Source organism: Gambusia affinis, linkage group LG07 (assembly GCF_019740435.1).
Source record: "Gambusia affinis linkage group LG07, SWU_Gaff_1.0, whole genome shotgun sequence".
In the NCBI taxonomy this organism is placed as follows: domain Eukaryota; kingdom Metazoa; phylum Chordata; class Actinopteri; order Cyprinodontiformes; family Poeciliidae; genus Gambusia; species Gambusia affinis.
Genome location: NC_057874.1, coordinates 6,626,803 through 6,654,239, shown reverse-complemented (window position 1 = coordinate 6,654,239; position 27,437 = coordinate 6,626,803). Strand labels below are relative to the sequence as shown.

Here is a 27,437-nt window from a genome sequence, read left to right as displayed (position 1 = left end):
TTATGCAGGTCACCCTGAATGGAATAAAAAAGTTCAATTTTTCAAAATATTTTCCGCGAAATCCCTGCTAATTCAATGCAAAATGAATTCATTTGAGGGTTTCCAACCACGCAGACCGTGCAGATCCTAAATTTCACTGCCTTGTGTCATTTGAAAAATCCGCCCACCACAAAGTTTCGGGTGCAGCATATGGGCGCAGCCCCCACACAGCTGTCAGATGGTGGGTGGGGTGAAGGAGACTGAGGAGGAGGAGAGCGGACAGGTAGAGGCAACTCCTTCAGCACATCCATTTCTGTACAAGTCTCCTCCCGACCTACAGGTCCCTCGCTATCTCACGTACACACACACACGCACACACACACCGAGAGGGGTTGTGTGCTCCAGCATCACTGTGAAGTGGAGTGCAGGCTGCTGCTGGAGGCACGTACTCACCGCCACGCACTGCGCTCCATCAGACGCTCTTCCACGACCATGAGAGGCTGCTCCAGCCGATGCAAGTCCACGCAAGTCCCGGGCAACGCGGGTAAGAGACGTCGCTGTTTATTATTATTATTGTTATTATTATTATTGAATCCGTGCGTTTAGCTGCGTTGTTGCTGTCATTGTAGCAAGATTACAGGAAGCGACCGTGGGGTCTACACGTCTCTTTAAGACGTAAACAGGAGCGCTGCTGCTGCTGCTGCTGGCGCTGCTTTCACCTTTCCCCTACATTCAGCATCGCACAATAATCTTTGCTGTTTACAGTAAGCAGCCTGTTTGTAAAAGCAGGATGGATTGTAACGGGGGACGCAGAGGCAGGCGGGTCGATCCGGGCTTCAAACCAATTTATTTAGATTTATATGAATAAAAGGAAGATGGAAAGAAAAGAACAATCAGGACGAGACGATCCGTGTCAATGTAATCTTCTGCCTCGGTGGTGGTTTATTATCTCTGCGGTAAACATGATGGCTGTGTGAGGACGTGGTCGGATTGTTTACAGCTGTTTGTTGTTGTGATTGTGCAGCTCTTGTTAGACTGGACCGCCGCGACGCAACACGTCCAGTCCAGTGACGTCATGCTTGAAGCCCCAGATCCAGGCTTGCGGAGCTGGATCCTTACTGAAGGAATACGGTTATCACACACTTCTATATTGGGAAGTGACTTGTCCGGGCTAAAAGGCAGCTAGCTGCAATCAGAGCCTGGCAGCTGCTGGGAGGAGGAAGAGGAGGAGGAGCTGAGCTCTGCTTCCTGTTCATGCTCTGGTGTAAACTATGCAAGACACCTCACTGAAGAATCTGTTTCCAACATAAATAGCTGCCCTAAAGTGCCTTAAAACAGCAGGCGTCGACCTTAACCTTTGACATTTCGTCACCAACTTCAGTGTTTTACCGCTTTACCAAAGAGGAGTGCGCAACTCTGCCTGGGTTCCGGTTTCTGCAACAAGAACTGAGATAACTTGGTGCAGAATTTTAAGGCTAAGTAAAAATCTTAAAAGTGTGGTGTGCTTTTGGAATTCAGCCCTCTGAGTTAATGAATAAGCAAACTGGATATCTTTCAATGAACAAGGAAAACGTACAAAAATCATTTGAAATTGTGGATCTATGATCCATTTCCTACAAAAAAAAAAAATTGTTCATACTTAGTTTATTGCTGAGTAAGTATAAAAAAACAACATTTTTGGTCAATTTAGGTTTTAAAACATGATATTATATTTGGCCCGATATTAGTTTTGGCTCATGTGACAAAAAAAATTGACCTTCCAGATCTAGTCTTTAGCTGACTTAATGTTAACCACAACTTTGTTATCCCATGTTATTGTATCTGTGGCTGTAGATTAACTCAGACATCAATGTAAGATCTTTTGCTAGTCCAACTGCTTTTCTTTTTCAGAAGGCACTATTTTGTTTGGCTCTGCTAAGAAAAAAACCACAACATGTTTCATAATGGAAATTATTTTGTTCCGAAATACTTTAATTTTGCACGTTGATCCAGAATGATTTATCCGTCCATCAACTTACAATCATTTCTCTGTCCCAGCTAAAATAATTATGCACGTATTTAAAAAAAAAAAGCACCCTAACACCATGATGCTGCCACTACCGTGTCTTACGGTGACGGCAATTTTGGTTCAAAATAACTTTATTTTTCAAGTTGATTCAAAATGATATATCCTCCCATCAACTTGCAACATTGTTTTCTGTCCCTGTTAAAAACAGGAAAAAAAGTAGAGCTTTCAAAGAGCATGATGCTGCCACCACCGTGTTTGATGACGGAGGCAATTTTGTTCTGAAATAATTTCATTTTGTATGTAGCTGAACTTTGACCTGAGCACACTTGTTCACATGCAAATAGGACGATTTTCCTCTTTCTATCAAAGATATTTTTTTCTTGCCTCTTTCCCACAAATGATAGATTTAAGTTGTCGTGGCGACAGGTCCTCTAGCGTTACTACGGCCCTCTTGGTTGCTTTATTGATCAGTGCTCTCCCTACCAGGTCTGTCGGCTCACAGACGGCTCACAGCTGGCTCACAGCTGGACGGCCGTGTCTTAGTAGGTTTATCGTAGTTGTATCGTAGTCTTTTTCCCTCTTTGATGTGTTCTTACTTTGTGTTGTCACGTAAAATACATTAAAAGCTTGTAGATGTTATGAGAAAGTTAAAGGGCTAAGCGTCTCAAGCCACCCCCGTTCAGCTACAGTCGAGACCGTCATATAAAAAAAACAAAACATGACCCACCAGATGAGCGCAGGCCGATAAGAGGCGTCTCAGTTTGTACAGGATCATAAAAGCTCTGCAGCATGTTTACTTTAGCCAGCTGAAATTCTAAAAATACGCCGTGAGTCACGGGAGCCACTTTTCTTCCCGAACCCTATGAGCCCGACTTAAATTGTGGTCCGCCAGCAGTAAGGGACCACGGATGTTGCAGTCATTTAATTAGAAACACCTCCATCTCGCCACATTTAGGTCACAGCTCCATCTGCGAGAACGACTCTGAGCTTAATATAATCAGCGCACAAGAAAAAGCACCAAACAGATGGGCCTACTAACCTGGAAACGTTTGTGCAGCCGGGCAATTCGGTCCTGCTCGGGAGAAGTCCCGCTGTTGTGGCGTTTTCAGGTGGCTGCACTCGGCCCACACACACACACACACACACTGAGGGTTTCTGTTTGCCCTGGATGGAGAGACATTCTTGAAACAAAACAGACATCATATGAAGAGAAGACGTAATTGTAGGTATGGAGGTGTTGGAAATATGTCCTTTGTTTCAGCTGTGTTTAGGACATGCTGGTATCAAATGTGTGGCGATGCTTAGCAGACCTGGGTCACCTGATTGACAGTTGATGGGAGTTCAATAGCGCCACCTAGTGTCATTTGTCTGAAAGTGACGGGAGATTTTATGTAATGGGCCAAAAACAAATTTTAACATAACCATGATGTGAAAGGAGAAAGAAGAGAAAAGGACAAACTTTCAGTCTGCTGCAGCTGCCTTTTCAGTGAAAGGTGTTTGTACAAGGTATCTACCTAATTATAAATACTCTTTTCAGTATTTATTAGGAAAAAAGGTTGAAAACTACATGTTATTTTTCTTCTACTCCATTTTTGTGCCACTTTGTGTCGGTCTATCCCATTAAATCCTGATAAACTACATTGAAGTTTGCAGAGTTAACTTGAAAAAGATTAAGCGATATGAATAGTTTGCAAGGTTTTACTGACAAAAAAAAAAATTCAGCAATTAAGAACTTACAACTTGTTATGTGCATCACTATTCAACCAGAATCGCACTCATAGCTGGAGTTTTTCTCCGTTGGCTCTCGAAGTATAAGCATTGGGCTGAATCAGATTAGCTCGGATTTTAAAAGGTCAGCATTTCATTCAGCAAAGATATTGTTGTTGAATCAGGCGAACGTTGTCTGGCGTCTGGTGTAATGTCAACAGAAAACCACTGTGCTTGGATAACACGATCTCAAATACAGTGAGGTGCTGTAGCAATACAGGAAAGCAGGTTTCCTCATAAGCGCCTACCCATACCCCATACACACACACACACACACACACGCACACACACACACACACACATGTTTGCATGGCTATCTTTGCGGGGACTTTCCATTGACTTCCATTCATTTCTACAACCTAAACCTTACTCTTATCCTAACCATTACATACCTAACCCTAACCTCTCTTGAGGTTAGGCCAGAGGTGGGCACTCCTGGTCCTAGAGGGCCGGTGTCCTGCAACTCTTAGAGTCTCCCTGGTCCAACACACCTGAATCCAACAGCTGAATCACCTCCTAAGTGCAGTCAGGTTCTCCAGAGTCCTGCTAATGACCTCGTTATTTGACTCAGGTGTGTTGAAGTAGAGATACATCTAAAAGTTGCAGGAGACCGGCCCTCCAGGACCAGGAGTGCCCATCCCTGGATTAGATAGAGCTCTGTGAGATTTCAAAGGTAGTCATGTTGTGTGATAACTCTTAAGTGCTTTTAATCTCCTCCACTTCTTTCTCCCCAACCTAATGTGTCGTTTGATCTTCCAATGTTCTCTGTTTTCTGTGTCCTTCGCAGATCAGGTACATTTACAGATTCATTCACATACAGGTGGACTCTATCTACTAATTGTGCAACTTCTTATGACAGTTGGTTAAACTGGGTTTCATGGTGGCGACACCACATTTAATTAAAGACATTAAATTAAATTTGTAACTACATATAAAATTACAGATACAGATGTGATTGTATCTGTAATTGTATCAAAATATGTTTCTACAAAGCACTGACACAGGCTGAATCAAAATGCTTATCACATTTTTCAAAATTTCATTCATAAAAGAAATGTACAAACCATGTATTGGGTTTTTTTTGTATTAAACAATTATGTGTTACTTTGTCTAACTCAAGCATGATATAAAATTGAATAAACCTTGTTGTAATCTGACGACATTAGAAAGTATTATCTTATAATGTTTTTGCTGGCAGTGCACATTGTACATTTTATCTAACGTCAACCTATTGCTCAACTTACTGCGTTACTAGTCCTATCTGTGCTTATCCTGCTGTTATAATAGTTTATGACTAAATGGGTGTGTGATGTTATTCAAGGTTCATCAGTTCAAATTAATTACTGCACCCAACCCAACTAAAGTGCTCTTCTCTGTATACGTATTCTAAGGATGAACAGGAAGCAAGTTGCGCCTGTACTTCAGTCGTTACGGTCCTGTATGGCAAGTCAAATTACATTTCATAGCTGGCCGCAGAATTGGGATCAACTTCTCTAGTCAAGTCTGTGCACAAAAACAAGGATTTTTACTTTAGTTCCAATTTGCTCGTGATTATCATTTAAATATAAATATTTAAAATAGGCGGTAAATGAAGACGATTTCATGGAACGGCATTACAAAAAATACAAGGTTAAGTTAGGGCAAATATGTGAAGTAGCTGGGTACAAATGCAATTGTAATTGTGGACTCCATAAGATATATAAGCATTTTACATTATAAGTTGTAATGTAAATTTTGACTTTAAAAATTATGTTTATAATAGAAAAGAAATAGGCTTTACTGTGCCACAGTGGGGGGGGGGGGGGATTTAGGTGTAACAGCAGACTAAGAGTAAATTACATGGCTGTTTTTTCACAGAAAAAAACTTTATTTCCGATCAAATTTGATTTGGACATTTTAGATTTGGACATGTTAGACTAAAATTTCGGACATTTTTAATAAAATTTTTTTTTTAGGTTCTTGGGGAAAAAAAATACGTAAGGTGGAGTCCCTTGTTTATGTGCTGAAACTTGGCCATATATTATAGCTGCTGATTCTGAAAAGGTAAAGGTTGGAGTTTCTGATTAAATGTTCAGATATCTTGCCATACTAAGTCGCCGGTTAGGTCCCATTGATGCGAAACTGAGCACGTGACCGCAACACTAACCGAAGAGAGAAAGAGAGAGAGAAAGACAGAGAGCGCGAGCGGCAGTTGCGGGCCTGTCTCCATCCGAACTGAGCCGCGCGGATGAAGCGCCGGTCACCTTCGGAGGAGCATCACGGGAAGCTTCCCCGGGTCAGTGTCCCCGCTGCGGCCGCCTCAGCCTCACCGCAGAGCGACATGGAGGACAAATCCACGTTCAGTCCACGGGAACTCACCCAAAACCCTTTGAAGAAGATCTGGATGCCAAATAAAAATGGCCTTCCTGAAAAACACATTTCTCATCGAAGGGGTGCGTATAGACGACGTGGCGACAGTTGCTAGGTTAGCGTTACCATTTCTTTAACGAGACGCGTGTGTTGGTGAACTCGCCCTTTAATGATGAATTAGCGTTGCGTCAGCCCGTCTGTTTTGAAGCGTGTGTTGGCGGGGGGAAAACGGTGCGCAGAGTTCAGATGCGGCGCTGCTGCTCCAACCGTCTGGTTCGCACGGTTATGTAAGGATTCACATAATGTTCCCCGCAGATGAGACGGGCTCTGTTCATCTCTTCCTCGCTTCTGCTTTTGTGCCAGGCGGAGCACCGGCGGTTGACAGACATGAACTGTTTGTTTTGCATTCATGCGGAAGACTTGCCGTGTGATAGTCTCTCATTTGTATCTACGCACAGACTGTGGCGGGCCTCTAGAGAGTGGTTTAAAATGTATCTTAACGAGCCTGAAGTTGGCACCCGACTCAGCAGGCTGTTCTGGTGCCCAAAACAAAAGCAAACGAAGCGTCTGTTTAGGGCCCTCGGGGTACGGCGAGGGCCCCTGAAAGTCAGTGTAAACCTAAACACTTTACATTCAAAGGTAGGTTTATAAGAGTGAAAAATTAGTCGAAATTTGCATCAATTTCTGCTTTGGGCTGCACACAATTATATATTTTAAAAGCCAACTATGAGTGAATATTTCTACTCTAAATATATTTTGAGTTGTAAAACCGTTATTGAGTTGGTGAAAACACACAGAGAGTGAGTTCTTTTAACTTTGAAACACTTTAGGAGGAGCCCTCTTAAACCAGTACAAGCTATGAAAAGTATAAACCTGTATGAAGCCTCTGTTTTTAATAAAAATCTTGATCTAATGGACTGACCAAAGTTGCTTTAATCACGCACTGTGAATCAGACGCCAACGTCAGAGTCGCTCTGTAGGAGCTGCTGAGGTGGAGTGACGTTACTGGATATGGGATGGTTGGGCGTGCAACAAAAGCAGAGCCAGATTCAGATTTCTGCGAGCCGATGTGATCAGTACTCTGTGTCTCACAGCGACAAAGAAACGAACAAACTGTGCAAACTATGCGCTCTCTGACCGAGATAAAAGGGCCCCGATGGGGGGAAAGTTGCTCCTCGCCTTCCTGATCCAGCGTTTCACAACCATAGCGACACGTCCTGGAAACAAAGTGACCTCTGCCCCTTGATCAGCCCTCATAAAAGTAATAATAAAAAATAAAAAAAACATTCTAGCATGAGATATTTCCCTTTTAATTACACGCGATGAAAGGCAATCATTAAGCATGCAGTAAAAGTGATACCGTCTACTTTTTATACCTGGGGAAGATAATTGGAGTGATTATCCTGGTGTTTTGGAGCTGAAAGTACTTTTTTTGTGTGTCTTCCATGCTCATAAAACGTGTTGACAGAGGTTTTCTCTTTCCCTCCGTTGTTCCAGTATGTGCGACCAACTGTCCCACCCTGATCGTCACCGTGGGCCTGCCTGCAAGAGGAAAGACCTACATCTCCAAGAAGCTGACCCGCTATCTGAACTGGATCGGCGTGCCGACTAGAGGTACTAACGTCCAACGACGGGCTCAGACATTTTGTGGGGCTGGGAAGGCGGGGTTAGGGTTCTTGATGCCACTCACTAGAAAATAAATACTTTTGTCTTTGACGTCACCTTTCATAAAAAAACAAAAAAAACAAAACACAATTTGTCCAAATAAAACAGAAGAAAATATATATACAAATATATGTGAATATACTGATACATGTACAGCTCTGGGAAAAAAACAACAACCTAAGAGCCCACTGCACTGACCCCATTGATATTCCACCAAATATTGATTTCTGAATTCTTCCCGAGTTAAAACATCAGTGTTGTTGTGTCTAAATGAATATGAACTTGTTTCATTTCAGGTCTGAAAGCACGGCCTCTTTTATTATTTTGTCTATTTCTCATTTTCTGGAAATGAATACTAAATGCTTGCTTGGAATTTCAGAGACATGTTGTCAGTAGTTAATAGAATAAAATAATAATGTTTGTTTTGCTCAGATATTTGCATATAAAAAATAGATTAAAAGAGAATTGATCATTTTGCAGCGGTCTCTTAATTTTTTCCAGAGCTGGATGTTGTCATATGTGTCTCTACTGCTTATACTAATATACAAGTATTAGTGAGCACCTGTGAAGCAGCTTGTCCTGTCGGTTGTCTTGTCATGTGAGGAAGGCCTGTTGCTATTAGCAACAAATCAATTAATCGCATGATTGATTAAAAGAACTTCAATAATCATTGCATGAATTGTTGTTTCAGATTCATTTTATTCATATCCCAATTTAGGCAATTGATATTGCAGCAAGTAGAAAAAGCTAAAAGATAAAATAAAATAAAAAGTTTCTTTTAAGCACAAACTGAATGACTGAAGTCTTCAGTCTGGTGCTCAGGTCTCAACTAGCCCCCATTTTTTTGAAGATAATTTTGTTCACATAAACTTCATAATTCACTGTTTTTGTTGTTTCTGTTGTTTTGTTTGTTCATTTTGGATATTTAAAACTCCAATATTAAGTGTTTGTTAGAACTTGAAGTTTGTTGATATTTTGCAAAAGTGTTCTTGCATTTTTATTCAATTAATCGTTCTTTATCGCAGCAACGTCTTGGACAGTTTATCGTCCAGCAAGTATTTATTATTGTGACAAGCAAAAATATAACATAGGCTTTTAAATCCAGAAGTTCCACATTGGGCCACATACAAAACGCATAATTTTAAAAAAACAAAAAGCACTTTATCTCTCCAAAGTTAAAGGGACAGGCAGTGTAGCACCACATCCGCGACGACGTCTCGGCGTTTTCAGCCACGGTGAACAGAGGCGGACTCGTCAGAAACATGGAGCTCCAGCAGCTGTGCTAACATCCTGAAAGTATTTATTTGTTTTGCTGGGTTTTTTTCTCCAGAGTTCAATGTTGGACAGTACCGGAGGGAGTTCCTGAAGATCTACAAGTCCTTTGAGTTCTTCCGTCCCGACAACGAGGAAGGGTTGAAGATCAGAAGGTATAATCCGTAGCTAACACTTTTGGTTTTTTTTTTTTCTTGAGCAGCAAATACACGAACGTCTGCATTGTGTTTGCAGGCAGTGTGCTTCGGCGGCTCTGAACGACGTGCGGCAGTATTTAACAGAGGAAGGAGGCCAAGTCGCTGTAGGTTAAATGTTTTCTTTCTTTCTATGCAGCGAAAGCATTAAGAGGCTCGCCTGAAACTACAGTTTCTGTTTGACAGGTTTTTGATGCAACAAACACGACCAGAGAGCGAAGGGACACCATCCTGGAGTTTGCAGAACAGAACGGGTTTAAGGTGAAACCTGCAGTAAATCAATTCAAAATTTCAATGAACTCGATTATTTCCTTTCTAGTGAGTCTAATTTCTTGGAGGTCGATTGGTGCTCGCAAAAATGTGTGTGGTTTTAATTTTTCGGTTTTGTTTCTTGTTTTTGCTCGTTTTGTTCATTGATTTTTGGTTCTTAACCATATCTTCCCGTTCCAGTGTGAAGCGTTCTTTACAAATTTGGAGCTTGTTGATCTTTAGGAGAGTTGACTTATTTGAATTGCTAGAACAAGATCATCAAGAAGCAATAGTAGCCTTTATTGTGATAATCCCTGGGACGATTTGTCCGGTAAAATTAGTTATCACGGCTGTCATGTAAAGAGAGTGTTTCTAATGTTGGCTGCACTGACCCTGTGTTTTCTCGCTCTTCTTTCAGGCGTTTTTTGTCGAGTCGGTGTGTGAAGACCCTGAAGTCATTCAGGAGAACATCGTTGTAAGTAGCCGCTTTGCAGAAGCTCGTCTCCTTCACGTTTCTCATATGTTTAGCCACAGTTTCCATGTTCCTACTGAAGAAAATCAATCCTACACCACAATAATACTTTTTATTTTTGGTACATCACATAAAATCCTAATGGGAAACTCTGATGTAAAGTGACAAAACGTTAAAAAGATGAAGAGGTACTGTATCAGATTATTTTCCCTTTAAAGTTAAATTCACTTTTGTGCTCCCCTGTCTTTCTTTCTGTCCTTTTCTTTTTTCTTTTTTTCCCAGCAAGTGAAGTTGGGAAGCCCAGATTACACCAACTGCAACACGGAAGAAGCAGTGGAGGATTTCATGAAGAGGATAAAGTGTTATGAAAACTCTTATGAGACGCTGGATGAGGTCTTGGACAGGTCAGGATGAACATTGACGTCCAACGAGATTTGACCAGTTCGCAGTCGGTCGTTTGACTCCAAGTTATGAAAGCCCAGCCAACTTAGCGTCTCCTTTCAGGGATCTCTCCTTCATCAAGATCATGGATGTCGGCCAGCGCTACTTGGTCAACAGGGTGCTGGACCACGTCCAGAGCCGGATCGTCTACTACCTCATGAACATCCACATCACGCCGCGCTCCATCTACCTGTGTCGCCACGGAGAAAGCGAGCTCAACGTCAAGGGTCGGATCGGAGGCGACTCGGGTCTCACGCCGAGGGGGAAGGAGGTAGAAGAGAAGAAGTCTTCAGAAATGGAGTCTCAAGACTAGCAGAGTAAAACACACGTCCTTCTTCTCCGTGCAGTTTGCTAAGAAGCTGAACCAGTTCATCCAGACTCAGGAAATAAGCGAGCTGAAGGTTTGGACCAGCCAGATGAAGAGAACCATCCAGACGGCAGAGGCCCTCAATGCCCCCTATGAGCAGTGGAAGGTCCTCAACGAGATCGACGCGGTGAGTTCTTACCAGAACGGAGAGCTTCACCTCATCGCTTCCCTTCTCTGAGCTACAGTTGTGTATTAAAGAGTGATTTCAGGCTCGGACCATCGAGCTAACGGCAGAGCTATCGACTCATTTGATGCAGCCATCCAGGGTTCGATTCCCAATCCTTTAGGAGCTTTGCTTCATGTTTTGTTTTTCACCACTTCCTGTGTGTGAATGAAGGCCACACAATCTTTTATGTAGTGAAAAATAATGGCCGCAACACAGTCTATGTGTTGTAACCTTCACGCTGTCGATGGTTGTCCAAAAAGCTTCAGAAATGTATTTTTTCTTCAAATAGTTTCATAAAAAAACTGTGTTGAAAGGGATTTCTGTTCAGCTTAGAATCATCAAATTTAGGTTTGACCAGTGTAGACATGTCAGATTTAACACCAGAGAGGATCAAATGTCTGTCTAGATTTCCCCAAAATCAGTGAAATAGTCCTTTAATTTAAAGTTAAATTACAATCTATCAATCAGACACGAACTTTAGTGAAATTTGCACCACAATATTTTCGCTCTTCACTAAATAGAATAGGCATCAATTAACTGAAAATGTCAATAAGTAATATAATATTTGGTAGAAATTAGCATCAGGGATCATCAAGTGTTGTTTTCATAGTGCTGTTTGAAAGCAACTTGTTTAATCCATTTTTTATTTTTTTGTTATTTTTAATTCAATGTGTGTGTGTTGTAATTTTTAGGGTGTGTGTGAGGAGATGAGGTACGAGGAGATCCAGGAAAATTATCCCCTGGAGTTCGCCCTGAGGGACCAGGATAAATACCGCTATCGCTACCCAAAAGGAGAGGTCAGAGGCAGAGTTTGTTGTTGTTATTTATTTGAGGAAGTTTTGTCTGATTCTGTGTTTTTCTTTTTGTTTTTTGTTGTTTTTTTTTTACCTGCAAGCATTTGATGTTCTTAAAACCAGCGAAGCAATTCATCGTTTGCATTCATCCATATTAATATTTGAGGCTTCCTGAACAAGTCTGCGTCATCCGTTACATCATTTAGTTCTGAACTGAAATAAAAAAGTGATACTTTGTAAGTTTAGAGTTTCACTGCTGACTTGCTAGGTGATTTCCGCTAACTTTGGTTTAAGTTTGTTGTGTGTTTCTGCTCCCCTTATCGGAGCCACAGTGATGCTAAAGGAACATTTGTGGAGGAGATTTTAAGACCTGCCTCAATTAACTCAAATGGCATCAGATCCAACGGATGGTCGCTCATAAGAGCACTGGAGAAATAATCATTTTTTTTATGTTTATGTTCATTCGTAGACCTTCACAGTCGTATCTCGGTTTGTCGCTGATCGCCTCGGCTGCTGGTTCACATGTAAACATACTGATGGAAAGTTGAGTGAAAGAAAAATAGAAAGATGCACAAGCAACAGGATTAACTTTTCAAACATATTTTAATTACTGATAAGCATCTGCACATTGGCAGCCAATAAAAATATCAGGGCTGATGCGATTATTCGGCTTAATTGTGATTAATCTTCAACTAATTTAGCAGTTGATTAATTGTTAACTGGAGCAAACAGACAAAAAAAAAAGGCCAGATGTTTGTTGAAAGAACCACACACTTAAAGCAGTAACTAATCCCAAGCTGTACAAATATATTTATATATATTTAGCTTTTAAGATAAAGAATTAAAAATTTTTTAAATATGTTTTTCCCAGAACTCTTAAAATGGCGTAGCTTTAGTTTCACTTGGTCCAAATCCTGGAAAAACCAAAATCTATTATTAAGCATCTTTTGCTTTCCAATTATTAATCGGTTAATGCAAAAATGAGTCAATTAATCTGCAAATAATCAACCGTTCACTAAAGGAAGGCTCTCTTATTGAGTGAATAAAATGCTTTTTCTATTTAAAAAAGCGAATTGCTTGATTGCATCTTTTAACGTATTTCTAATCTAGTATAAAACAGACTTTAGTGGTTGAATGAAAAATCTGCAGAATGTGAAAATTTCTTTTATCCAATCAATTAATTAATCAGCTGAATAATCACTTACTAAAATATTTGTTAGTTGCAGCCCTAAAAAATATGCACAGATGGTCAATTTTTAGACATGCGTTACATAAAATGATGAATGAACTAGTGTTTTGTTTTGGTTTTTTTTTGTGTGTCCACATTGGAGCGACTCAGACTCAGTTCAGTTCTCCTTTGTTAATATAGTAACCAGATTATAAACACATTATTCAAATAGCTCCGCTAATGAGACTCTGCTTGGACATTCAGCCTCCATGGCGGCTGGAGCTAAACACGAGATCACGGTAACCAAAGATCAGTGGCTCTCTCGCTGAACGCCAGCCCGCCCGGTCGGCTCTCGCCTTCCATTACCCTCCATTAATCTCCCAGATGAAGACGGATTCGGTCATTATTGTCCATTTTCCACCTCCTCCGATGATTAGTCTGTTTACCTTCACGGAGAAAGCATCACTCGGCAGATTCTCCTTCCCGTCTTTTGATTGATGACCTGATTGGCCCCTCTGAACATTTTTGCCACGCTCAGTCCTACGAGGACCTGGTGCAGCGCCTGGAGCCCGTCATCATGGAGCTGGAGAGGCAGGAGAACGTGCTGGTCATCTGCCACCAGGCGGTCATGCGCTGTCTGCTGGCCTACTTCCTGGACAAGACGGCAGGTGGGTGCTTTAAGAAGTCAAACATAAAATAAAGCCAATGAAACGTTGTGGGGGGGATAACCAAAACGGATTTGGGTTTTGTAAGGAAACTGTAACGTTTTCTTTAAAAGTAAATGCTGATGATAATTTGTGTTGTGAAGTAGGGGTGTCCAAAGTGCGGCTCGGGGGCCATTTGTGGCCTTTGGAAAGAATCTCCAAAGCCTTGCTCTCTCTCGCTCACTCAAAGGCTGAATGAACGACAGACATGGCTTAACATGCTACATAAAATACAGTTTTCCTCTGTTTGTTGGTGACCCAGTTAGTGTTGTGATTATTTATGTTTTCTGAAAATCATCCAATGCTGGCAGCCAGACGACGCACGAATCAAGACTGAAAAACGACTCCAGATCCTTCCTAAGGCAACTTTAAAGGCTAGATCAAGAAATATTTAAATGTGTCACGTGAAGTCAAATTTTTTGAACTTTATTTATATATGTATATTTTAAAAGAATGTCGATTAAAAACGTCTGTATTGATGGAGACAGGAAGCGCAGCGAGTTGGTCTTCTGGTGCTTTCATTCATCTGATTCATGTGTGTGTACAGAGGAGCTGCCGTACCTGAAGTGCCCACTGCACACCGTGCTGAAGCTGACCCCCGTGGCCTACGGTAGGGCTGCCATCTTGTGCTCAATGTGCTTAACAAGTGGATGTGTGCTGAAAAAGATCATTTGCTTTACCAACTAATATCTGTCGTCACAGGCTGTAAAGTGGAGTCCATCAGCCTAAACGTGGACGCGGTCAACACGCACCGAGAAAAGCCAGAGGTGGGTGACGTGACGCTGGTATTCGTGGCCTCGGTTGTCGAGGGTAACGGTTGTGTCGTTTGTCTGCAGGGTGCAAACACACTGAATGTGTTCAAAGCTCCATTTAAAGCTGACGGGAAACATTTGGCACCATTTTAAACTTTACCAATAAAGCCTCAAGATGCTTTAGCTCTGGAAATCAAATGGATAATATTTAGCATGAGGTGCTACCTTCCTGCTAGCTCAGTTAATCGTCATATGAAGGAAGAAAAAAAAAAAAACACTTAAAGAACCAAACGTGGAAGAGTTTTCATGGTTTCAGGTTGTGTGTTAATGTGTGTATATGTAGTGTATCTCCTGTTTTCCTTGTGTTTGACTCCTCCACCTTTGTTTTGTTTTGTTTCTTGTTTTTATCAAACAGAACGTAGATGTGACACGGATGTCAGAGGAGGCTTTGATTACTGTGCCAGCTCACCAGTGAGGCAGTTAGCGCTCTCCCGTATCCTCACCCCTTTAGCCTCGATTACGCACAATGAACCCTTAAGGCGCACTCTAAAAACCTTGATTGAACCACTTTTCTTCGGTCTTTGTTGGGGTTTTTTTCTTGTTCTTCCGCTTGCATTTAAAGGCGTGGTGCAGGTGGACTCCGGTTGCTAATCTTTGGGGTTTTCTTTTAATCCTGCCACGAATCTTGCCGTGCACGCTCTCCCATTCTTGGAAAATGAACGAAAAGCTTTTTAAATGGCGCTGCACTCCAAACCCTGAAGCAACGAAGCTCCGGCACCTCATCTGAGGAAGGACCTTTCATGTGTAGCAAAATCTTATCTGTACGTCTTAGCGATGCTTTACTAGTGCCTCAAAGTTTTTTTTAATCAAAACTCTAATCTACCTATAAGACATTGCAGATTTTTTTTCCCCTAACACTTTAATTTATTACAATGTGAAACAGTGTAAAGTCAAAAATGCTGGATTTATGTAGCTGTTTGTGATAAATAATGTGAAAGGTCTTGAAGGATATTCGTATCAATTATCAGAATTAAAAGGAATATTTTTGTTTGCTGTTTGTAAATAAACTTCACCCAAACATCCACTGATTCCTACCAAACTCTCCTTGTGCTTCATTGTTGTTAAGTTTCCATTGACAGCTGGTTTGTTTCAGACAAGTACAGAAAAACATAAATCGAACAATCACCAGACGAAAAAATGACACCTGTTCTTTTTATTATTTTTTTACTTAAACGTGTGTTTACTAGTGTTAGACCTCCTGTTTAACAATTTGGTCTAGAGGTCAGCACTGATGTAGAAATATCTGAAAGCTCAACTTATAATATCCACTGGCGTTCCCCAAGGATCTACGTTAGCTGCCATTTTCTTTTGTATTTTACTTTTTCGATTTAAGACAAAAGCCACTTTGTCTGACATGAAGGTAAATGTTGGGGCAAAATGCAGTTATATGGTAAAGTTGGTGTCTTTTATACAGCAGCCCCTTCCTTATTTCAAGCTGCAGAACTTTTATAAAAAGCTTTTCACTCATGGTGTCGAGTTTATTAGATATGGTTGTAAATATTTAGCATCATCCTGATTTATATTTTGTGTAATTGTTTAGTTTCTCCTTTAAAGGAACAAAAAAACATTTCTGACAATTCTTTAGCTCATGTTTATAATGACATTTTGACCAGGTCTGCCTGGGATTTATTGACAAAATTAAAGGTAGATTATTATAAATTTTTTTTAAACCAGATTTCTAAAAAGGCTATTTTGAGATAAAAATTAAAAATAAAAAAAAATTGCCATATACTTGACAGACTCCCCAGACCAAGTGCTGCTTTCCTCTGAGGACTCATTCATATGCAGAGGTTCCTCTGGGGTTGGATAACAGAGCGGCCGTCTTTGGGCCTGAACAGAATCGTCTCTGTGTCCAGAACAGACTCCTGTCTGCCCAGAGAGGAGCGTCTAATGAATTACGCTCGGCATTTAGTTTCAACTTGTAAATATTTTAACGGGAGCTTTGATTATTTTAATGGCAGCAATGAAATTTTTTTATATATATATATGTATAAGACAAAAGAAGAAAATCCCATTTCCAATTGTGCGATGTATTTAAAAAATAAAGACAACTGAATTTGTCACACCGCTCTGGATTTTGTCCTCCATTACACCAAACTAACTCTACAGACTTGAGTGATTTCATTGGCTGACAAAGTGTTGGATATGAAAGCATCATCTGACCCAGCCTCATTCCTCCTTCCAGAACGTTGACATCCATCGTACCACTCAAGACGCCCTGCAGACCGTTCCTGCTCACCTCTGATGTCTGGGTTGGAACCGGGTGATACTGAAGTAAACTCCCTGACCCCACCCGTACCGGTCTTGTGCGTTTCTCACATTTCCAGTCACTCCAATCGCTTTCCACTGGTGACCCATTGATTGGGGGGCCGACGTGCCACACTGCCACAACCTGTAGCTCCTCCTTGTGTCCTGTGTTTGTCCTGTTCGAGTTTAAGGAGGAACGTCTGACCTTTGTGACCCAGATGTTCATATCGTAAACACTCAGCTCACGGCGGTCATTAAATTCGCCGTTTTCAGCGTTTTGAAGTTGTGCGGCGTCACTGGGATGTTACTGTAGCGTGTTTTCAAGTGGTTTTCACAAAATAACATTGTGGTTCATCTGCTGCATGTTTGACTTTGTGCAATTATAATTTCACATGAAGGTGGCTTCAGTGATCATGTGCAATTCTGAAGGTTCTGAACCTGCTCTGATATGAAAACAAAGCTCTTTACGATAACTGTCTGTGCTAATAGGAGTGATCGGAGCAGTAAACTAATAAACTGTCGTTAGAATTGGGTGGAAATAGGTTTTTCCCCCCCTTCCTAGTTACTGTACGTGATGGGGTAAGCCCACCTGTCAAATATTATTGTGAAGCAACACATTTCAGCAATAGGAATGCAAAAAGGATCGTTAGCCAAAAATATTGGTGAAAATGTATGTTCCAGCTCTACTGCAATAAAGATCTTATTTTTCTAAACCACTCGGTATTTTTGTTTTATTGATTTGTTCCACTTATTGTATTTTCTGAATGCTTTACTTTTTCCAACAGCATTAGCCTCTCCTCTGCTCAAAGACAGCAATACATTATATGACGTGAAATATGCTTGATATGATTCATTACTGACAGGAAGTTAGGCATGCTCTCTCACCAGTGGGTGAAGCTGAAGTATTGTCATAAACCAATTACTTTGTCATTTTCTGGTGTGACACGGTAGTATTTTTCAAAAATCTACATATTTTCTTGTGCCAATTTGACAATGAAGTGTCAAATGTTACTAACTCGTTTTTACTGCCTGCACTAGTTGTAGAATTAAACAAGAGGAAGTGAACGTTTTAGTAGGGGTTTACATCATGGAGTGACAGCTATTGTTTTATGTAGAAAGTGCTGCCAATGTGAAGTTACTGTCTTAACCGAAAGTAATAAGATATAAAGGAAAAGCAGTTACCTCAATTTTCATTATGACGGCTATTTGCTGCAAGTATGACATTGACAACTTTAAAGTAGCCCGCTCAACCCCGCTTTAAAAACAAATGACCTTTTCTCCCTGAAGTGTCATGCTAGCATGCCGTCCGCAGCGCTTCCCCTTCCTCGCTGACATGACCTCACTGCCTTCGACGAACCACTTCCTCAGAAAGTGTTTATAGGTGCAGCGGCGGCAGCAGCACCAAACCATGTATGGCGCTTTTCTGACTCCAAACACACAAGTACAAACAAATGACTTTTATTTCTCTCATTATTTTCGTTCACTGGTTACCGTGGCAACTGTAGAGCGGCTTCCCACTCCGTTGATTTAATGCCGCGCGGATCGCTCCCCTTAGACGTTTTTGTGTTCGAAACTTTGGAGACAATTTTTGAAGCAACAGCGACAGAACATACAGGACTCCGTTAGACAATACAAAAAAAAACAAAAACCAAAAAAAAAAAACGGGCATTTTTCTTCTTTTTTTTTATATCTGCAACAACAAATCCTCAGCGCTCCATCGTATTCATGGCTATCAACTTGATTAATACTTTAAGGACCCGCCTTTGTTTGGGGATTTGTTCAGAGAGGCTGAAAATGAAACTGGCAAATATTTCATTATATACAGGAAATTGATATCCATGAATACGGGGAAATATTACAGGATGGACACAAAAGGGTGTCGGATTGGTCACAACGATCTCATCTCCTCGCTGCTGATTGGCTGTTTGCTCCCTAAGTTCTCTGTGAGTTGATTGGCACCTTAGAGAGACCCCAAAGACAAGGCCAGCATCAGAACTGTGGAAAGGAAGCGGATAATTAGTCTCAGTCATTATGTCAAACAATACTCAAGCCTATAAACAAATAATAAACGTACGTTCTTGAGGAACTCTTCGGCGACGATACGGGCCCTGGCGTTGACGGACAGCTTCATCTCGCTGATCTCCTTGTCGATCTCCTCCATGAAGTGAATGACGAAGTCCACCAGCTTGTGTTTGTACATCTGCTCCGTGTGGAAGTTGGTGATCAAGAAACTAATATCATATCCCTGTGGAGATGTGACAGAAGATGCAAGCAATTTAGAAAAAAACAAAAAAGAAAAAGAAATAATCCATCCGTTCGCCATCTTTCTGCTTATCTCCCTCCAGCTTCTGCATCGGAATATGATTTATGTCAATTCAAATAAGTTGACACGGCACTTTATTGTATTCTGTTTGCATATGGACGATTGTACCCTTTGCTGTCATTAATTATCTATATTTGTTTTTTTTTTAAAACTGATCCCTTACCTCGACTGCTTTCCTCCTCAGAATGAAGAAGTTCTCAGCTCTCATCATCATGAACCGCATGAATTTGTGGCAAAGAATCTTCTCAATTTCATCAGCCTGCAGATGAGTAGAATTGCATTTAGATTCAAAAAGGATTGGGGTGTTAAAAAAAAAACCAAAAAAAAAACCATCAAATTGTGTTAAAATGACCTGCTTGACGGCAATGCTGACTCTGACGGAGTTGATGGACCCCTCGATGAGAACCTTCTCCTTGTCGTTACGGCTGATCACCACGGGCTGGAGAAGCAGCTCCTTACTGCTCCTGTAACCATGTCAACGGAAAGCGCATCTTTCAGCCGCCAGGGTCGTTCTTTCTTTACAAGATAGCTGCTGATGCCAAAACAGGCTGCGGCAAGCCCCCTTCCAGCACAACTTCAAAAGCCCTTGCTCGAGCCTGTGCTATTTCTTTCTTCCCTCCCCACGCTTTCTTATGCAAGTCGGATCAAGTCCGTACTTGTAGCTGCAGGATATCCACAAGAGGCTTGAGGGATGGCATAAAAATGAACAGAAATTCTTGACAGCCTCCGGGTCTCCAAATGAGCCAGTGCCAATAAACATACCTGACCTCCACCTCGGGCTTGTTGTGACGCTCCACCACCTGAGAGGAGAAGTTCTCCAGGCAGAGGGCTGCCTGCAGGGTGGCCCTCACAGCGTTCAGGTAAGGGCGCAGAGTCGCCGTCTGAGCAGAAAAAGGGGGGAATGATTATCGACTGCAATGTTGTTGTGCGATAACGATCAGAGCAGGAACAAAAGTGCTTGACCTCTGAGGTCAGGTTTGACATACATTTCACCCGATTATATTTGGTTGTCACATTAAAGTTTCATTTAACAAGTGATTTATTATACACGCACACACAAAGTTATTAAGCTATAATTCAGCTGTGTGTGGTTTTTGGAAGGAAGTGATTGGTTTCTTTAGGAGTAGTGGACGTGATGCCTTCAGGTGACGGTAGCTCGTCGTTATTCCTTCAAGCAAATCCTCGACAGTATCGAGGAAAAAAATATATATATATTTGCCTACAAATGTAAAGGTATAGAGAAAACAAATCCGTATCAAGAGGCCCGAGAAGAAACGACAGCTCAGCTAAATCTCTCTAATTTCTACACATCGTTTCATCAAGGATGTCTGTGCTCTGATTTCTACTGCAGCCCGGCCGCAAAACGGCCACTTAACCTAGCTCGTTAGCTAATATCGCATTGAACGAACTCGCGGTCAGCCGAATTAAAAAGCTAAATATTTAACTATAAAGGTACATGTAGTGTAGGAGACTTACCATTTTTGATCTGTACAAGAAGGAAGTTCCTCAGCCACGCCTGGGACGACTCTTCCGTAAATCCTACATAGTAGAGTACAGCGAAAGTGCGTTCGTTTTCTATTAACACCTTGTTTGAAGGGGCGGATGTCTGCACGTCACAGAGAAAACCATAAACTGAGTTCAAGCCACCGCCCAGGGCAGAAGTAATTTTAAACAAAACGAGCGTACACCCCGACGAGTCCATTCCATCAGTTTATGGGAGAAGACGTTGCGTTTAACGGTTTGTTTTGGGATCATTTAAACGATTTTAGGCCGGTTTCCGAGCAAAGTGATTATTTTACTACATATTGTATAGTTAGAAAGGTTATAATTAAATTATTAGTAGGAAAGTACTGACGCAGTTACACCATTGTGGGGAAAATGGTTTGCACTGAAGATACCACCTTAGCATTTCAAGCGGATGGGATCGAAACTTAATAATTTTCCCCACATATTTGGCGCTACATTGAATGATTAACTTTGTAACACGTACTTAGGCAAATGTAATTTTACTTTTAAGCAAGTTTTAGCTTTATATGACGTTACGAAGTTGTTTATATACGTTACAGACACCCCTCTCAATACAATGGTTTTTCCCATCATGGACGCCGTTCACTGACGGTAAATATTGCTACTCTTAAAACATTTAATTGGGTGCGTATACGCCCCGAATACAGAAGAACAGGTTACTAAAAGGGTTTTGTATATATTACTTGTGTACGTAATATCAACACTGAGGCCGCTATCGTGAAAACAAAGCAGTAATTTAGCGGCCGTGTGAAGCCGGCAGCCCCGTTTGTACGTGCTTTGGGTTTGAGATGCGAAACGTCGCGCTGAGCTGTGCTAGTGTGTGTCCATAAGACTAATGAAGAAGAAATAACGCTGCCCGTGTGAACAGCCGCGGACAGACTCCCAACGCCACCGCCGGACAGCATCATGAGCGAGCTGAAGGACTGTCCCCCGCTTAAATACTACGACTTCAAGCCCGTGGAGCATGTGAAGCTGTGTCCCCGCTACACTGCGGTGTTGGGCCGCTCAGAGGACGATGGCATCGGCATTGAGGAGCTGGACACCCTGCAGCTGGAGCTGGAGACCCTGCTGTCCTCAGCCAGCCGCCGCCTGCGGGCCCTGGAGGAGCAGAGACAGGTGGGTGGAGATCCAGGACACTTTATCCACACCTCTTAAACATTTTTGTGTAGTTTTTATTTAATCACTTTATTTCTAAACTTTATTTCTAAATCCCAATAAAATTGCAATAGCAATTTTATTGGGATTTTTACTAGGTAGCATATATTTTAAACCTTAAAGGAAGATGCTAAATAGACTTCAATGCAAAAAAAACAAACAAATAAATTAATTAATTAATCTGAAAAGTTGATGCGTATTTTTATTTGTCTCTTGAGTCAATCCATCCTCCACTTTCCCCTGTTATTTCAACTAGGAGTGTTTTGGATTATGCTTGTACCAGCACTCCATATCTGAGCTGAAGTTTTGCTCATTGTTCTTTCTATAATGGCTCAAACTTGGTCAAATCCGCTGAAAATCCTTTTTCAAGTTTGTCATAGATGTTCAACCAGTTTTAGCTCTGGACTTTGATCGAATTAAAATTCAGAAATACGTTATTGATCCGAAAGCTAAATTAAATGTTGTTGTAACTAGTATTAATTAAAATTCATCACTCCAGTTGTCTGATGAATGGTGAGTCTCTATGCCAGTTTTATTTAGATTACTTCTGAATCAGCTTGTTGCTCTGAATTACACTATAAATGGTATGCATTTGTATTTACCGATTTCATATAAAATAAACAAAAGGTATGCACTACTTTATGACCGCACCACCTTGCCCTCATTGTGGCGTGCTCCTCCTCAGATCCTCACAGACTGGCAGGACAAAAAGGGAGACAAGCGTTTTCTGAAGCCGAGCAAGGACCCAGATCCTGCAGCCCCAGTCCGCCACAAACCCAAGAAGCAAAAACTGGACGGCAAGGGAGGGCACGGGCCGGGCCCAGGACCCGGCAGACCCAAATCCAAAAACCTGCAACCGAAAGTTCAAGAATATGAGTTTACAGATGATCCGCAAGATATCCCCCGCACTCCGAAAAACGACGCTCCCAACAGGTAATGAATCCCTGCTTTCCTGTAAACTTACAGCCCATAAAAATAAATAAATAAAAGTTCTTCAGGCGCCTTTGTGCTACTCTGTCTTTCAGGTTCTGGGCGTCAGTTGAGCCGTATTGCGCGGATATAACCAATGAAGAGACCCGACTGCTGGAGGAGCTTCTGAAACCTCCAGAGGACGAGGCCGAGTATTTCAAAGTATGACAGAAAACAAAACTCGGCTCCTTCATCCGAGGCTAAAACGGCTCAGCTGAATCTGGATTGTTACTCTACATGTAGACAAGAAGTGTCCCAACCTCTAGCCATTAGGGCCACAAAAAATAATTTTTAAAAGCATTTTTAAAACTAAAATCTTTGCCTTTATCTACTAAATGATCAAGTAAAAGAATGAAAATGTTTGAAGTCAACAAAATTGTATTTTTTTTGTACAAAATGGATCAGTAAATCATTGTCGATACAAAGCATAAAAAAAGCTTTTGCAAGATTGCGTTAGTTTAAGACAAGTTCTCAGTTTCTACATTTTTTGGGGGCTCATTGTTTGCTTTTGAGTAAAAAAAGGACCATAATTGTGGTTCTAGTCACTGAAAAATTATGATCAATGCAAAAAACTTTGTTAAAGGTGCAGTATTATGTAAAATTAACTTTTTTGATAATGCTATTCTTCAGCAAAGATGCACCCCCGGTGTTGCCTTGATTCTTTCATGCATGTTCAAGAAATCCGTTAATCTCCCGTGGCAACCATTCAGCTGGGTAAAACGCCTGGGTGGATCTAGCTCCACCTTCGAGACGCAGCTCCGCCTCTGAGCTTTGCTTTTCAAGCTTCCGCCTCACAGAGCAGGCTCCTTCAGACTAGCCAGCAGCAATCAGCAAACACCTGGTGTGCCTACTGAGTTCATTAAACGAGATGCTTCTTAGTGCAACGCTTGTAAAAACATTGTTAAAGGGCTAATGGAGGAGGCGGAGTTTCAGAAAAAGCAGGCATTTTTAAAGAGACAGAGGCCCAAATTCAAGACGTTAAATTACAAAGTCAAATTTTAGACTTTGAATATTTGACATAGTATTTATATAACAACTGATTTTGCTGTAAACATAATAAGGGGTAGTATTATGGGAAACATAACAAGACCCCATTAATAAATGGGAATCTGTTTCTTACACTTAATTCTGTTTGCTGTAGATTCCTGCGTTGGGGAAACACTATTCCCAGCGGTGGGCTCAAGAAGACCTGCTGGAGGAGCAGAGGGAAGGGGCACGAGCCAACGACAAGAAGAAGAGCATCATGGGAGGGCCGCTGTCAGAACTGGATGCTAAAGGTGAGAGAACAACACAGCCATATCCACCTTTGGCTTTAAAGTGACAGGATCGTATTTCTGCACAGCCGTGTTTCCATGTCAGCCCTCACCCATGTGTTCGTCCATGTAGATGTCGACTCGCTGCTGAAGAAATCCGAATCTCAGCACGAATCACCAGAAGACGGTTGTCCCTTTGGTCCGCTCACTCAGCGTCTGCTTCAGGCCCTTGTAGAGGTCAGGTCCAGGTTTTCTGCTCTGATGATTCATGCGATTCCTAAAGCTTAGAGGAATTTTCTTAAAACCCCTTTAAAGAAATCACAGGAGATAAAATATAAAGAAATAATCTTTTGAGTTTTGTTTCACCCCTCCATGGCCCCCCCGTCATGTTTTAGGAGAACATTATATCCCCCATGGAGGATTCTCCAATACCGGACATGTCAGGAAAGGACGCGAATGATGGAGCTGGGACTTCCCCTCGAAGTCAGGGAAAAGCTTACAGGTATTTGCGACATCAACCTAATGTACAGACCCATTCAGTAAACGAGTTTCTCTTAGTCATGATGGATTTTCTCCTTACAGTTAATGAGAACATGGCATTTAAGACTAAAATGTAACATCAGACCAGTAAAAACATCTATTTTATAAAACAAAATTGTGGGCTTTGTAAATGCCTGCTTAAAATTGTTATTTTTAAAAAGTTCCTTTTAATCTGATCAGCTAGACTCGTCGGGACGTATATTCTAATTTATTGAATACGACTCTGTAAGAACGCCATTGCCTCAACATTAGAAATCAGCTAGGACTAGCACTGATCTAAGAGCAGCATTTGATGCAGCACAAACTCTGAAGTTGGAGGTTTGGTTGATTTTAAACACAAATGTCAAGGACTAGAATTTGACATTAATGTCCTTAATTTAACATTAATGACCATTAAAAGTCTTAAATTCGAGTTGGTGAAACCTGCACACACCCTGGTAGTGACAGTTTCCTGCCGGTTTCTTTGCTCCCAGTGTTCCTCACACACGTTCCCTGGAGGCGCGGATCAAGGAGGAGCTGATAGCTCAAGGGCTTCTGGACTCGGAGGAGCGACCCGGACAAGGAGGAGACTTGGAGGACGAGGTCCTCGCCGAGCTGCAGAAGAGACAAGCAGAACTCAAAGCCCTAATTGCCCACAACAGAGCCAGGAAGCAGGAGCTGCTCCGGTGAGGATTGTACCTTTTTGGTGTAAACTGGACCAACCAAGTCTAGGTGTCAATTTTGAGCCTGTGACGTGCCGCCGTCTCCACAGGTTGGCAAAAGAAGAGATGCGCAAGCAGGAGCTGAGGCAGAGAGTGAGGGTGGCTGATAACGAGGTGATGGAGGGTTTCCGGCGCATCATGGCCGCCAGGCAAAAGAAGCGCACACCGACCAAGAAGGAGAAGGATCAGGCCTGGAAAGCTCTGAAGGAGAGAGAAAGCATTCTCAAGCTATTGGATGGATAAAAAGAAGCAATGTTTGGTTTTTCTTCTTCCTTTAACCCACATCTTACCCTGTCCTTACAGACTGACAGGAGAAACTGCCCTGAAGTGTAAACAGTTATGTGACGTAATTTCAATAGTGTGTAAAATCAGCCATCTGATTCTCAGGCTTGAGTAACTTTTTTTTTTTTTTTTTTGTACCGTGATTGTTGGTTTTGTCAATCTATGTTGCTCTTTTTTTTATATGATCATTATCCATTGGTTATGAAACAGAACGACTTAATGTTTTAATTTGGTTTTTCTACAACTACAGTGAGGAAAAGTGCATGATCTACAGTCTCATCCTTAGAATGCACAATAATAGGCTGGATAACAAACTAACTCACCTTCTTCAGTAATAAAAATTCAACATGAGGCTTTTTTGTGTGATTTCTATTTATTTTCACATCATCTTTTAATTAATCAAATTAGCGGATATGCCTTTGGGTCCAAAGCAATGTTGAATATAGCGGCAGGGTGTCCGCATATTTAAAAAGTCTTCATTTATCTAAAATTCAAACATGAAAATTTAAGTTAGCCTTAAATGTGTCAATTACAGGCCTTCCAGGATAATTTAATCTCATTCTGTGTAGGTCTTTTTCTTGAAGGACCCTGCAAAAGTTTGAGTTGTGCGCTGACATCTTCACTCACTGCGTTCTGTGACTCAAGGTGGTTAAGACCATAGACATTAATATATTATTCATGTAAGGCTACCAGTAACAAGCTGCTAATAGTTGTTTGCTGGCTAGCCAACTAGCAACCAAGTATTAGCAGCAAGCTAGAGAGGTATACGACATGTGAGAAGCACAAGGTTGTTGCCAAGAGCCACAAAATTTACAGTTTTGGTCCCCTGTGTTATTTTGTGCATCTCTGTAGTGATAGAGATTTTACATTTTATTCATAATTGTCCTAAAAAGTTTTAAGTTTTAGCTGGTGAAACCTCCATCCATGCAAACTGGTCACAATCACTTTCAGATTATTCTAGTTGCACAATAGTTTAAATCACAAAAAGCGCTACAGGCACTATTGTAGACAAACACAAAGAAAATCTCTAAAAGATTTAAAAGAAAGCTGATTTATAACTTGAATTGAATGAAGAAAAAAAAATTTTTTTAGTGTTTTCATCTTGCATAACTAATTTGCCCCAAACTCCCCAGCCCAACTTGATTGAAAGTAAAGGTGTGTAAACAACTATCTCCAAATATCAATTCAAATTCAAAAATGTTTAATTGAATCCAAAGAAAAATTTAAATGAACAGAATTAGGTTAATTTATGGACAGCTGCATTAGGATTGCCTTTAGCTTTTTTATTTTTAGCTTGGATTTGAAGTGATACCTGTCTTCACTTGACAAAGGATAACTTTAGAGATCTTTTTAAAAAAAAATATTATCAATAATAGTAGTAGTGACTTTGTTTACACACAAATACTTCCCCCCTATGGAAAGACATTTTCCGTACTGGAACAAATAGCGCTCCTCCGCCACTAGATGGCATCAACACCTTTGTGACTCATCTGGAGTCTCCGTAGCTCGTCATGGCCTAAAGTTGACATTACCCTGGTGTGCAGAGTGTGTTAATGTGGTGTGTGCGTCCGGTTGTCTTCAGCTGAAGACATCCTAACTGATGTTGGTCCCAGGAGGAAGCAGGAGCCCGCGTGTCTCACACTGAGCAGCTGTGTGTCGGGGGTCAAACGGTTCGTCCTGACGGGTTACAGAGCAGCACAGTTATCCACCAGGAGTTTTACAACAGTCTGTGAAAAATAAACAAACAACAAAAAAAACTCGCTTCTTCCTGTCCAAACTGTCACATGATCACAACAGAAACTACCCTCCACAACACTTGCCTGGCTTACACCCCCCAAAAACACCATGGTAGTAAAGTAGTGCATGCCACCTCTCTAGACTCATGCTTCTCTGATTCTAGTTTGTGCTTGTTAAAAGTTGCTTTTGTTGTGCTAGAATATGAAAACAAATGAAAAGCTTTATGTAATTTGTATGTGACGTTAATGTTTTCATTCACCTCACAACACGTCTTGCCTACAGGTAACATCTCCCTG

The 27,437-nt window shown here is 41.3% G+C and overlaps 3 protein-coding genes and 1 long non-coding RNA gene across 10 annotated transcripts; 2 read left to right on the top strand and 2 right to left on the bottom strand.

Moving 5' to 3' along the window:
* Positions 1–220: 220 nt before the first annotated feature.
* Positions 221–18,344, top strand: LOC122834337 (6-phosphofructo-2-kinase/fructose-2,6-bisphosphatase 4-like). Of its 6 annotated transcripts, none has more exons than XM_044122695.1 (14): positions 221–523; positions 7,601–7,717; positions 9,099–9,195; positions 9,275–9,341; positions 9,421–9,495; positions 9,902–9,958; positions 10,238–10,359; positions 10,460–10,667; positions 10,744–10,890; positions 11,622–11,726; positions 13,430–13,559; positions 14,143–14,205; positions 14,298–14,362; positions 16,593–18,344. In XM_044122695.1, the coding sequence occupies exons 1-14, from the start codon at positions 472–474 to the stop codon at positions 16,650–16,652; spliced, it is 1,365 nt and encodes a 454-aa protein (XP_043978630.1). In that variant the 5' UTR covers positions 221–471; the 3' UTR covers positions 16,653–18,344. The 6 variants fall into 6 exon arrangements, with proteins under 6 accessions (XP_043978630.1, XP_043978629.1, XP_043978628.1 ...); XM_044122694.1 differs by lacking the exon at positions 16,593–18,344 and adding an exon at positions 14,763–15,431; XM_044122693.1 differs by lacking the exon at positions 16,593–18,344 and adding an exon at positions 14,432–14,756 and having other exon boundaries at positions 222–523.
* On the bottom strand, positions 18,097–20,612 carry arpc4l (actin related protein 2/3 complex, subunit 4, like). The gene is made up of 6 exons (XM_044122697.1): positions 20,454–20,612; positions 19,740–19,858; positions 19,330–19,441; positions 19,141–19,236; positions 18,729–18,899; positions 18,097–18,649 (listed from the first exon to the last, which is right to left on the bottom strand). The coding sequence occupies exons 1-6, from the start codon at positions 20,454–20,456 to the stop codon at positions 18,644–18,646; spliced, it is 507 nt and encodes a 168-aa protein (XP_043978632.1). The 5' UTR covers positions 20,457–20,612; the 3' UTR covers positions 18,097–18,643.
* Positions 20,613–20,682: 70 nt separating this feature from the next.
* tada3l (transcriptional adaptor 3 (NGG1 homolog, yeast)-like) lies at positions 20,683–25,755 on the top strand. The gene is made up of 9 exons (XM_044122696.1): positions 20,683–21,095; positions 21,373–21,620; positions 22,345–22,592; positions 22,685–22,790; positions 23,770–23,905; positions 24,015–24,118; positions 24,277–24,383; positions 24,895–25,086; positions 25,173–25,755. Exons 1-9 carry the CDS (start codon positions 21,011–21,013, stop codon positions 25,363–25,365), a joined length of 1,419 nt encoding a protein of 472 aa, XP_043978631.1. The 5' UTR covers positions 20,683–21,010; the 3' UTR covers positions 25,366–25,755.
* On the bottom strand, positions 21,466–25,241 carry LOC122834340. 2 transcript variants are annotated; one of them, XR_006371179.1, is made up of 6 exons: positions 25,100–25,241; positions 24,855–25,015; positions 23,995–24,188; positions 23,749–23,899; positions 22,311–22,509; positions 21,466–21,602 (listed from the first exon to the last, which is right to left on the bottom strand). It is a non-coding gene; the product is annotated as an uncharacterized LOC122834340 (long non-coding RNA). The 2 variants fall into 2 exon arrangements; XR_006371178.1 differs by having other exon boundaries at positions 22,314–22,509.
* Positions 25,756–27,437: the final 1,682 nt, after the last annotated feature.

Excerpts from the sequence above, each read along its gene's own strand:
- LOC122834337 (XM_044122690.1), top strand. The coding sequence starts at position 5,982 with ATGAAGCGCCGGTCACCTTCGGAGGAGCATCACGGGAAGCTTCCCCGG. Across the intron at positions 9,342-9,420 it reads AGGAAGGAGGCCAAGTCGCT|GTTTTTGATGCAACAAACAC; the intron begins GTAGGTTAAATG and ends TCTGTTTGACAG. Across the intron at positions 14,363-14,431 it reads CGCACCGAGAAAAGCCAGAG|GGTGCAAACACACTGAATGT; the intron begins GTGGGTGACGTG and ends GTTTGTCTGCAG.
- arpc4l (XM_044122697.1), bottom strand. Across the intron at positions 19,442-19,739 it reads AAGCCCGAGGTGGAGGTCAG|GAGCAGTAAGGAGCTGCTTC; the intron begins GTATGTTTATTG and ends ACATGGTTACAG. Across the intron at positions 19,237-19,329 it reads TCAGCATTGCCGTCAAGCAG|GCTGATGAAATTGAGAAGAT; the intron begins GTCATTTTAACA and ends ACTCATCTGCAG.
- tada3l (XM_044122696.1), top strand. The coding sequence starts at position 21,011 with ATGACGTTACGAAGTTGTTTATATACGTTACAGACACCCCTCTCAATA. Across the intron at positions 21,621-22,344 it reads CCCTGGAGGAGCAGAGACAG|ATCCTCACAGACTGGCAGGA; the intron begins GTGGGTGGAGAT and ends GCTCCTCCTCAG. Across the intron at positions 24,384-24,894 it reads AGTCAGGGAAAAGCTTACAG|TGTTCCTCACACACGTTCCC; the intron begins GTATTTGCGACA and ends CTTTGCTCCCAG.